This window comes from Numenius arquata, chromosome 11 (assembly GCF_964106895.1).
Source record: "Numenius arquata chromosome 11, bNumArq3.hap1.1, whole genome shotgun sequence".
NCBI lineage: Eukaryota > Metazoa > Chordata > Aves > Charadriiformes > Scolopacidae > Numenius > Numenius arquata.
The window spans coordinates 20,333,367-20,345,643 of NC_133586.1; the positions used below are offsets into that span (position 1 = coordinate 20,333,367).

Genomic DNA, 12,277 nt, shown 5'->3' on the forward strand with positions numbered 1-12,277 from the left:
AAACTAAAACCATATTAAATTAGTTGGAAGTAAAGTTCATACTTGCTGTATTTAAGAATATATTTTAAGGTTTCTCAAAACTAGATTCTTGCTGTTTCTGTATTCAGCAAATATTAGCATACTTGTTTAACAATTTGTTAAAACCTTGCAAATATACATTCTCATTTATTACTTCTGGTATTACTTGGGGTTTATTTTCCAACAGTAAGTGGGAATACGCACGACACAGGCAAAGGCAGCATCTTACAGCTCGCCAAACTAGGAATACCGCAGGAAGTGAAATCCTTTGGAGGAGTGTCTTTTAATACTTTGGTATTCAGAGCTTGATCCAATTAAAAAGAGTGCTCTCCGTTTGTTCATTTTTTTTTTTTTTTGGAAAAAAGAAAAATTCAAACTTGATCTGATTTATTATATTTTCAAGAGGGAAAAATCGGGGTTAGAAAAGCAGCACTGTGTTTAATTTTTTGTACTTAAATATGTACTTCATGGAACTACGAAGATATCCTAGTTTCAGGGCCAATTTTGCCTGAAGAGAACATAAGAGACTTTATGCACAGGAAAGAAAAGTCCACTGTGGATCATGAGAAACATTAAGCTTTAATTACACTTCTGCTGCAATTCAAGGGTAGCATTTGGCAAGGGACTGAAAACTGCTCTATGCATAGTGAAGTTTTCTGATGCAGTATCTCTGATCTCTAGGTGGCCAGCATTTCCTGAGAAACACCCTTCTGTATTTCTTCGGGAAAGCGCAGGCCGTTTGCACAGCGCTGCTCTGCGAAAAGGGAAGGTGTTTGGCATCAGAATGAATCTTGTCACTTGTAAAGTGCTGAAGGATTTCATCTCTGGTGTAATTACCCCCGGAGCCTGTGCTCCGGCTGGCTCCGCAGAGAGCTGGCAGGACTGTGACTGGCCCAGCACAATACACACACCTTTCACTAAGTATATTTGAAATCTAATACCTGGAATCCTCTTGGAAAGATTTGGCGAAGAACAATGAACTGGCAGCTACTTAGAGGAGAACGCGTAGGTTGCATTCGGGTTTTCTTTGTGTCAAGGACCTTCGGACTATCTTTTTAAAGTGTTCATCAACAGTCCTATGGCTTGTTGATTCTAACAGCGTCATTTAAATTATTTAAAGTATGTACATAACTTTTCAATTAACAAACTGCTTGGCTCATGAAAATACATACACACAATTTATAAGTAGAAAACCAAGACTAAATATCTTATGATGAGCAGGTCACTATGAATTAAAAATGAGTTTTCAAATAAAATATTTAATGACATTTCAAATTAAATGAAACATTGGAAAATTAAAACTTTCGCAGTTAGAGTCCTGCTATTTAAGCACTTCAGCAAATCAAACTACAGCAGTATATTGACCTGACATATATTTCCAATACTGAAATACGTAAGAATGAGACACACATGGACAACTCGTAATATTCTATATTTTAAATATTACTATAGAGTGAATTAAAGAAGAAAACCTCAGAAAACGTTGAAGACTGAATACTGTCCACTCGTAAGAGTTCCTGGTACGTATGCTTTTGCAGAATTCATTAGCAGAAGTAAGTACATGCCTCTGTGTAGTGGATAGTACAGCAGATACCGTTACCAAACACATACAACAGAAGAATCTTATTCTTTTGAGTCTTTATTCTCATATATCTGCTGGTGTTCTTACACTCTAAATACTCTACTATGTTTGTGAAGCATACAAAAAATTTCTAAATTAAAATAGGTATTTTACATACCGTAAACTGGTGTATCAACAGGTCCATTAGAAAAGTGATCTTATTACTAAAAAGAACATAGGTGCAGTTTTCTGCGCAATTACTGCAGGTGAGGGTGTAAGCGTTTGCTGCATTGTAGAGTGACCTAAAAAAAATCAGAAAAGAAGAAAAATAAGACTGCAACTTTTTTCTTTGGTAAATTAAAAGCAAATAAATGGAAGCACATCACAAAACTTTTCAGTAATTCACACTCATTTTCTTAAACTTGGGATTCCAAACAGAACTAAAAATTTACATTAAGTTAATTAAATCATTAAAAACTTCAAAACTATAAAGCCATACTTATCAGAAGTCACGCGCTATATGGCTACTAGACTTCCATATTCAAAACTTGGTCTACATCCAAATAACATGTATTGGCAAACGCGTTCTTGAAAAGCCTGAGCTTTCTTTGTGATATGTGATATTAACCTACTACGAATTATGGGTGTACTAGAAAGGCATAACAAAACTTACAGAGAATATCAGCTAATTTCATACTTTGAATATGTAATATTCTTTTCTTGTCGCTTATATCACAGAGTAATTCGAGTATACGGTCTCTTGCCTAGCACAACCTTCACGAAAAAACCCTCTATAAAAGTACTTCCCAGTATACTGGGACCAGCTTTAGCGAGAGGCTGTTGTGCAGCGCCTGTGAGCTAATGCAGGGAAGTGAAAGGATTGAGTCATTAGTACAGAGCGAGAAACACTGAGCAGGTGAAATTCCTGTCCAAAAATACCTTCTGCCATGTTGTGACCCGTTACTGTACAGCGCCTGTAAGCGTTAGTGTGTACAGCTAGAGTAGCATCAATTGACCTACACCTATGGCTGACGGGAAGAGGTAACAGGTTTGCAACGGTAAGAACAGAAAATCGTAAGCACAACGAGTCACAGAAAGCTCCAGATGCACAAAACATGCCCAATTATTCTTTGCATCATGTGCAGTAATTTCTATCTGCTCCAATTAAAGTTTTCTTCTCAAAACAGGATTTGCAGGGAAGCTGGGACCCGTCCTATAGAATATACTCACAGAGAAGATAAATCTGACCACAGATAATACTATTTCACAATAAACACAAAATTCATTTCTTGAACTTTGCTTACTACAAAAGCTATCACTGTTACTATACAAATATCCACACAGACACACAACACATGCATCATAAATGTATATACAATAATAAATAAAGATGGCTAGAAATTCAAGTTGTTTGTCTAAAGTAAACCAAAAGGAAAAAAACTTTTACTTTGTTGGGTTTTTTTTAACATGTGAAAAAATGTGACTAAGTTCAAATAAGCTTCACAGAAGAAAACAAATTGTGAGCGCTGCCAAAAGGTCATACAAAAGTGGGGCTGCAACAAACAAGAAGTTATCATACAGAAATCATCAAAGCTGGTATTAAACATAACAAGCTGCAAACTAATTCAACATACTTACAAAGAGAGAGTTGAGTTTTAGCCTTTACTTTTCTCCTAAAATATGTTTTGAAACAACAAAAGTTATTTACAGATTAAGGAAGGTTGCTTTACTGATTGCTGTGTTCATTGCTGTGGCATCTGATTACACAGCCCGGCTCCCCAGAGCTGAAAGGGAAGCATCTTATATACATACATTGCGCTTCTCAAGCCAAGAAAGACTGGGAACGCTCAGAGGCCAGAAAACTTAAGAGTAAAGCTTTTTTCATTGGTATTTCTGGATTGCCTTTTCTTCAGCTGGAGAAATAATTTTGAATTTAAAAAAAGCAGTGTCACCTTGCTTGGTTTGATCTGTAAAAACATAAAGAACGTTTATACTTTTCCTTTGTTAATATTCTCAGTATCGCCCTGTTATCAGTTATGTTCATTTTACTGTACAGGTAATTTTAGTCTATTGCTTAATTAAATCAGTTTCAATCCTCAGTTCACATGATATGAAAACAATATTAAATCATTATTAATTGATCAAAGGCAGGTTAATTTTCACCTGTTTCACCTGATTTTTACCCTACAAGGATAATACCTATTCAAAATTCAAGTAGCATATTTCATGTGCATTTTTTAAAACCTCCCTTACACAGGATTCTCTTTTCCTGTCCTGACTATATAAAGGTATTTATTTCACTTTCCTCAGTAATGCTGAAAAAAAATTTTCATTAGGCACCTACTTTTATTTTTCATGGAAGATTATTCCCGTGTAGGTGCATTCACAGGGAGAGAGAAATTTGAAACTGTATTGGTAGTTTCTATTTTCAGTTGAGAAGAAGATGCTTTAAATCAGCATCTGTCATTTCATCAGCTATTCTACAATAAACACTAATTCTATTTAAATATAAACATTATAATTTACCCAAAGCGCCAAATATGAACTTGGTGGGTTAACTTACAATTTTGACAGACTTCCAGAGTTTCTGAGGTCATTTAGTTAATTCACCGAAATACTGTTTTTTGATATATGCGATTCCTAATTCCTAAGAGGATCATTTACTTTACATTTGAAAACACAAAAACTTCCCACTTTATATATAGAACAAATTCCACTGTAATAATGCATCATGCTTTTTGGTTTTCCCAAGTGAACCTCACGTCAGAAGAAGTACTTGCATTTTCAGAGACTCAAATAATGCACTTGAAAAGGTTGTGTAAGCAAATGGATGTCAAATTAATTTTTCACAACAATAAAGAGGGTTCTTTTAATTGATAACATAAGCTTGCTAACTACGGCTCGTCTAAATACATTCTAATCACGGCACGCTCTGAACTACGATTCAGTTCTACGATTTTTTTTAATTCAAAATTGGAAGTGTCAGCACAGAAGCTGTCCCCAGGTGGTTCGCAGTGTTAAATGGCAGATTAAAGACAGCACAACTAATTTCTTTACTTTAATCTTATTAAGGGAACAACAGCTGTCAACTGTCACCATTTCTGCACAAGGCCTCTGAGACAAGCACAGCGCTGCGAATGTCAAGCCAGAACTTTATTTAACCACCAGTTAAATTCTCCGGGATGAAAACTCAATACATTTCTCACGATTGTTCTCCCCCTGTTGGAAGCTCTAACTGCTCTTAATTCCGAAGCTTTTATCTCAAGAGATATCAAAATCTGTTGAAATAGTAAAGTATGAGCCTCACGTAAAGCAGCTGTTTATCGATTACTGATGTTGCTCTAAACTTTGTATCACACCCGCAAATCAGCTTTAAAGCTGTGTTAGACAGCATGTATACTCAAACCACAGAATAAGTCTGCCCTCTGATGTAAGGCTTTCCTCGAGAGTAAATCCAATTATAAAAACACTCATTATGGTACACAAACTTTGATCCAAAAAAGAAAGCTCTCTTTAAAGTAGACAAAAATATGCATCTGTATGATATATTTATTTTACATGAGTACAAAGAAATAGGAAGAGGACTCCTTTTAATCAACATCTTCAAGCTAGATCTCAACAGTTTATACGTATGGACGTGACTTTCTTTTATGCTAGCACATCTTCACTTTCCTCAATTTGCCTGATATAAACAAGTTGACAAACTGTAACTTTTATTCAAAATACTGAGGCAGCAACAGTATCCAACCACGCAAAACTAACGCACCGTAAGGCACCACGCTGCGGAGGCGAGAGCTCCCAACTCTTGCTTTATAAAATTCACCTCATCGTCAATGTATAATAATTAACCTGTTTCAAGCGCAAAGCTTTTTCACATTACTTTCAACTTCTGAAGATTACAAATGCACATGCTTTCAACATCAATGAAGAAAATAACCCAAAAAAGCTCAATTTGGCAGTGAAAAAATACCAAACTAAACATTACCAAATCTAGAATGTGTTAATTCAGTGGTGAGCTTCTTGTTTTTAACCAGTTTGAATATTATGCAGCACTTAGATTGGGAAAGAAAGTGATCAGTATCGGTATTTAAAAGCTGAGTTAAGAAGAAGTGGGAGGTGAGCTGTTACTGAAAAACGGTGCACAGAATGGCTGTGTAGTGGAAGGGTTAAAAAAACACCGAGGTAAGAATATGGATTGAAAGAACAACAACAAAACTGTACTTTAAGGTAAAAATACCAATTTTAAGTCTTAAAGACTATACAGGCACTTATACTTCACTCACAGGAATATTACACAATCAGGAACGCCCAAGGATTCATAATTTATTACTGTTTTGTCTGTATTTTACATTATTTAAGGATGCCTGATTAAAAAAGAGGGCTTCAGCTAAAATGTAATCACAATTAAAAGAGGGAAGACAAAACTCAGCGTCAATTCTGCTTCAATACACTTTTAAAACCAGGTTGGAGTTTAATTCTGAAATGTTAGTGTACGTAGGAGTAAACTATTGCATGGCAAGTGACAATCAAATAATTAATTTACCCCAACATTTACAGGTGTGATGGAATCTGAAAGCCTTCTACAGGAATTCTCCAGTCCCTGACTTATCCCTTGTTTGATTGCGAGATCTGGCTCTCAATCAAAAAGTTTCCTAAGAGCTCACAGGGCTCCTTTCAACAACACAACTTGTTCCCATAAGGCATGGGGAGGGCAACATTGCTTTATCCTTGTGCTCAGAGATAGGCAGCGGAAAAGGAGAGATGCTGCAGTTTCCAACGTTGAGCTTGCAAAGGGCCATCCCCTTTAGAGCATCTTTACGTCCATGTCTCTATGTACCAACTGCTAGTGTTGCAATGCGTGTTTCTCTAGAAGGAACAACCTTACAAGAAAATAAGGAAGCTTGTTTTGCACTTTATGGAAAAAACGTGGTGAGCAATCCTATAGAACTGCATGAACAGTAACAGCGCAGTTTAAGAAACGTGTGCACATAAACCCAAGTAAAAATGACAAAGAGCAAGCTCTAAAACCAGTTCTCAGCTAAAAATAGTTCTTACTGAAAAAAGTAATTTGTATCAATGTCACCCCATAATATTATGCAGACACTATTTTCTGCTTTTTATGTATATAATTATGGTTTGAGCTTTTTTAGTCTGATAATATTTGCTTTAAATAAATGATGCAAGAAATTGTACGAAGAGATACAATAAAACTGACTTTAATCATGTCTTAACTTGTAATAAAAGTCCTCCTTTGTTCCTTACACAACTACTGCTAATTTCTATTTAAAAGTGTTGGTCACCAAAGGAACTCAAAGTATGTCACAAATGTTAGTTAAACAAACCCTACAAACCTCATTTGTTAGCAGATTTGTTACAATTTTCAAGGCCAGTAACATGTCCTGGCACAAAGGGGCTAAATGAGTTGCCCACAGCAAATATGCAAGACACAGGGGATGAGACTCATCTTGTGGTCTTGATCTTGAGTCATTAAGTTGTTTTGCTGTGCAGCTCCCAGTTGCTTTTCAGTAAAAGCATAAGAAAAATACCGTAAGACACTGAAAACCTTTGAAATTCTGATGAATATGTCTCATTTTGTGGCGAACTGAACAAATTCATGAGAACTACAAAATGCTACTTTAAGAAATAACGCAGCTGGACACTAATTTGTGTGTTAACACTAATCATAAAACCTACTATAATCCATTGCTTTCTCTTTTCCTTTTTCAGTGATTTATTTGAAGGGGAGAAAAATTGCCCCAACACCAAATGTATCATCTGTCTCATAAATGTCACATCTTTTTCACAGCATTTGCCGCCCTGCTGGTCTAACCACCAATCTGGACAGCAGTACAAAACAACAGGCATATTGTTAAATCTTTTGATAATAAAGCTTTATCTTGTAGACACGGGATTAAAGTTCTGAGCTGCACCATACTGCCAGGATTTTGGAGAAAGAGAGATGTAGATAATAGCCCATGTAATCTCCTCACCTACTTGTAAATAGCTTATCCTCATCACAAAACCACAGACAAATTCCCAATTTAAGATGAGTACAAATGGTTAAACATTGCAAGAGCACACAAACAATCTTAAGTACAGTAGCGTCCGTTAGCAAAACATATTTGGTGAGGGGAAGGCTGGAGGGCAATTAATGAAAGGTCTTAGATCAACTTCTTTCAACAGGGCTTTGCTTTGTCTTTAAGCAGAGAAAACTGCCGCTTCGCTAGATTCAAAGTTTAAGAAGTCAGGATGTAAATTTGATTTTGCACAAAGGAAAGAAAAATAATTTCAAACTCCTTTCAAAAATTAAATGGGGAGAAATGTGACACAATTTTTCTTCACTTAAAGAACTAAATATATCCTATGATTATCCTTTGTTTTTGAAACTCAAACATTCTGTATTTAAAGTAACACATTTGAAGAATGTCTTAAATACTTCTAGTGAGAGCACACTAATATGCATTAATGTGGTTCCTCTAAAGCAGCCACGTTTGTTCCTGGTTCAAACTGCTCACAGAGAGTCCCACCCTCCAGAAGGCCTGACTGCACTCATCAGTTGGGCTCCAGCTTCTGGAGGTTCTTCTCTATCAGAGAGAAGACCACAGAAATGGCAGCAGAGGAGGCTCGGCAGCACGGGCAGCAGCTCCGAGTCCCCCGCAACACTTCAGCAGCCTCTGGATTCTGCAAGTCAGACTCAAGCAGACTCTTGCAGAAAAAAACAGCAAGAGCAATCAGCTTTAGAAAGCAAGATCCTGCACTAAATTACATGCAACCTGATGTAGAACTTCCAAACTACAACACTTTCAGATGCCCGGAGCCTGCCATTTGCTGTAAAGCGGAATGAAATGCTGTATTTCAGGAGCGGAGCTAAGCTCTTCATAACATACATAAGTTCCTTTTAACATACAGAGTTGTCAGGAGAGTTTATATGTATCTCTTTTCTGCCTTGATATTTCTTTTGGAAATACAGATAGTTGAAGACTTGGGTTAATAGAACAACATTTGATGATTTTTTGAAAGGTTTAAAAATTCTTTTCATAATTCAGTCATGAATAGGCTTAGGAATCTGAGAAACCAATTATACTGGTCTGAAACAGCTATGAGATAGACAGTACCTGTCGTAGAGAGGAGAACCTCTGATAAATCTCCTTGGATATTTTTTCCGTTACACAAATGTAGCTGACATGAGGCTTTATTTACCGGCACACAAGCTCCTTCAAGAACTAATACATCTTCATACTAACAAACTTTAAACAAAATGTTTTCAGTAACGTAAACACAATTTTCTGAAACCTTCTCAACAAAGGTTGCCCAAGTGAGTCTATTCCTAAAATAAAAGAACAAAAATCAAAGGTGTATAGAAGATGCATATTCTAGGAGTTTAAAGCTAAATTTAGGCTAAGTTTTATGTGGCCATACAGTACAGCCCTTTCCCTTGAAAAGTTTATCCCACCTTGATGAAGGCAACTCAAAATTAGAGCCTCTGCAAATTAATAAGTCCAAAGGCTGCTGCCGAGCTGCTCACCATAGGACCAATTCCGGATTGCTCATCAGTAGAGTTGGCTGGACTTGCAGCAAGTGCATTCTGCATGACTTAGCAGGAATGGAGGAATTTTATTCTCTTTGAAGACCAAAGTTAAGATATTAAAAGCATTTTTTTCCCCTTGCTGTTCTTCCCTAGCACTTCACACCTGTCCATAACGTATTAATGGACAGTTTTAATCCAAACCCTCACAATGTAGTCCTTAAATTCCAATTATTACAATATTTCAACATACCTACAAACAAAGACAATGGTACATAACAGGATATCCTGGGCTTGGTTCATCGTGTACTAAAACCACCCCTAGCTCTGCTCTGAAAGCATGTATGGGCCTTTGAATGGATAAAAATTACAGTTAAGAGATTAGAGGGAAAAAGCATGCTTTAGAGTTTTCAGTTTTTGAAGGCATTCTGTTCAGTCACCGCCTTTTTTTTTATGGATTAGACATTTAAACCCTTCTATTCTTACATGCTATAAAGAGGAATTCCTCTAATCCACAAGAATTTTGATTTACCTGTTTGTAGAAGCCTTTTCAGCTAGCAGTATCTTACAACCATCTCATTTTAAAAGCAGACACCAGTGAATTACAACCCTTTAAAAAATTCCCCCACTGCCCACTAGAGATCTTTACAGTCTAACTTCAAAAGATATGTACCTCCTCTTCTGTTTAATACAGTTTTATCTTTGCTCATTTTTTAGAATTAGGGATGCCGCTGCTCAAATATAGAATAGCTGGAAAGAAAATCACCAAGTTAGAAAACCAGAGGTTGAGTGGAAATGGAAATGCCTTTCACCTTCCCTGGCAGCGTAGAGCACAGCACAATGTTTCTCTTTGAAGTTCAACACTGGACTATATGAGAAGCAGCAGCAGTGAAGCAGTAACTGTGAAATAAATATTCTAGGGATTCTAAACAGCAAGTAAAGGACCGATCATACTTACTTAAAAGGAATCCGTGAAACCGCATTCAAATTGGTGGGAGAAGTCACCGCCTGAAGAACATTTTCAAGGGCAGTCAGTCCTCCTGCAGCCCGAAATGCTATTTGATCTGCTGTGTTCTAAATAAACACAAACACAGAAGAGAACCAACAGAAATTAAAGAAATTCCTACATAAAAGATATGCCTGATAGAAAATTGTCTCAAGCTTTGTCAATGTAGAAAATCCTTAAATAAATGTATGTATCATGTTGAACACCTCTGAAGAAGAGCATTTTTACTGCCAGTGCAGAGGGAAGACTATTCTTCAGAGCAGGAGTTTAAGTTCTCAGGTGCTATTTTTTGCAGAGATCATACACACATATCAAATACCACATACGTAATACAGTTGAATACTATATTTTCTGTAATGATGCATTGTCCTAGGGATTTTAATAAAGTTAATCTTTATCTGTTGCTGTCATCTTTGTAGCTACTCTTCATGGGTCTGTACATGATTTAAAGAATAAAGACAATCTCTAATGAGTAATTCCTCCTTCTTACAAACTTCTCCAATAGGAAACAACTTCCAGGCTTGCTCCCTAAATTTGTTCATTGTACGCACAAAATAGCTGAGGCAGATCACTTCAGAACGTGAGCATCATCCCTACGCCGAGGGTACCTGGTTCCGTATTCCACACAACACGGCCCCTGGAAGTGAAGCCCGACAGCATCACCGCTCAGATGTCCTATTTTATCCTTAATCTTAGGAAGACAGAAGTGTTGCCTGACAGATGCTGCTGAGGATACAAGTTGGTTAGCTGTTGTGTCTTCCCAAATTAATTGCTTGGAGTTTAAGAATCAGGTTAAAAATCTGGATGTGATTTTTGGTAGTGCATCAATTATGGGAAACCGTAGAGGTAATGTTTGAAAATATCACCCAGATAGATGACTGGTGACCAATGACCAATTTGGCAACTCCAACTTCTTACCTCCCCCTGCCCCATCCTCTGTCTAATCCACTGCTTGCAGCTCATTCAAAATGCACCAGAATGAATGAATATTTTTAGCTTTGAGGTATGACATTCACATCCAACTTGTTTTGCATTCGTTATGCTATGTTGTTGGTTATAAATGTAAAGATTCAGTTTAAACCAGTTTTGTATCTGTTCCTAGCTCTCTAGTTTAGCTTTTCTAGTTTAGCTTTTTATTTTTTATAGGTGTCCCCTTTGAATTTCCACTTGGCAGAATAGGGAGGTGTAGGAAATAATCCTACCATTATTCCTACAGTTTGCAAATGTCTGAGTTTTTACTGGAGCAGGTCCAGGATTTTAGAACTTACTCATGCCTTTTTTCTTTCATACAAAATTGTTTTTATCTCCTACTGCTTAAAGTAAAGCATGTAAGATCTTTTTTTTCTCCACTTTTAAGTTGCTAATTTTATGTAGCTTTATTGGCTGTTTGTATTTACTCATCTTAATTTCATCAATGATGAGGATATTCTAGTTAATAAGAAATAATTATCTTTTTTTCAATGCTGCAAGTGCCAGACATGGGAAAAAACGGGAAGTGCTCTATAAATACAATCATTATTAGTCTGTAAGAATGCATTACGCTATAACAGAAAAAAAATATATATATACTGTATAATAGAAAAAACTCCTAATGACTCTGGTAGTAAAATCTTTCTTTGAACAATTAGGAACATAATTGAGCAAGATATAGTATGATTTAGGAGAGAAACATTTTTCCCTCTGAGAATTAGACATTGATATGTAAACATAAAAGTACATATCTTACCCCTCTCTTTTTAAATCATGCAACTTTCTCTCCATTAAGTTTCTTTCAAACATCTCTATTCTATTTAAATGATTTGTTCCAAGCTCCAGAAAAACTGTTTAAACAAGGAAGTCAGATATTCAAAAATAGACCATTTTCCCTGATTAATATGAATTGCATGTAGATTTTCAGACAGCCAAAAGGTTTACCTTCAGAGGAGTAACTAGCCTCAAGTGAACAGAAATCTGTGTCCCAACTCACCAAGAAGTTCAGATAATCAATCACTGATTTCCTACAAGCTAACTGATAAATACCATTTCTAACAGTCAATTTTAGTCCAGTTCACCCAGTAAACATGCCTTAACTGAAGTTCCACTCAACGTACTCCTCCTTTACTTCCTCTCCCTCCCTTCCAACCCAGAAAAACTCCCAACAACAACCAAAAAAGCCTCCTTTAGCAAC

At 36.4% G+C, this 12,277-nt stretch overlaps 1 protein-coding gene across 1 annotated transcript in view; it reads right to left on the minus strand.

Moving 5' to 3' along the window:
• Window positions 1-12,277, minus strand: part of SCAPER (S-phase cyclin A associated protein in the ER) — a 159,893-nt gene that overhangs the window by 45,400 nt on the left and 102,216 nt on the right. Inside the window, exons 24-25 of the mRNA XM_074155466.1 lie at window positions 10,063-10,178; window positions 1,758-1,881 (exon numbers count right to left, since the gene is read on the minus strand). Of these exons, the coding sequence (XP_074011567.1) occupies window positions 1,758-1,881; window positions 10,063-10,178 (240 nt within the window). The remainder of the gene's footprint in view (window positions 1-1,757; window positions 1,882-10,062; window positions 10,179-12,277) is intronic.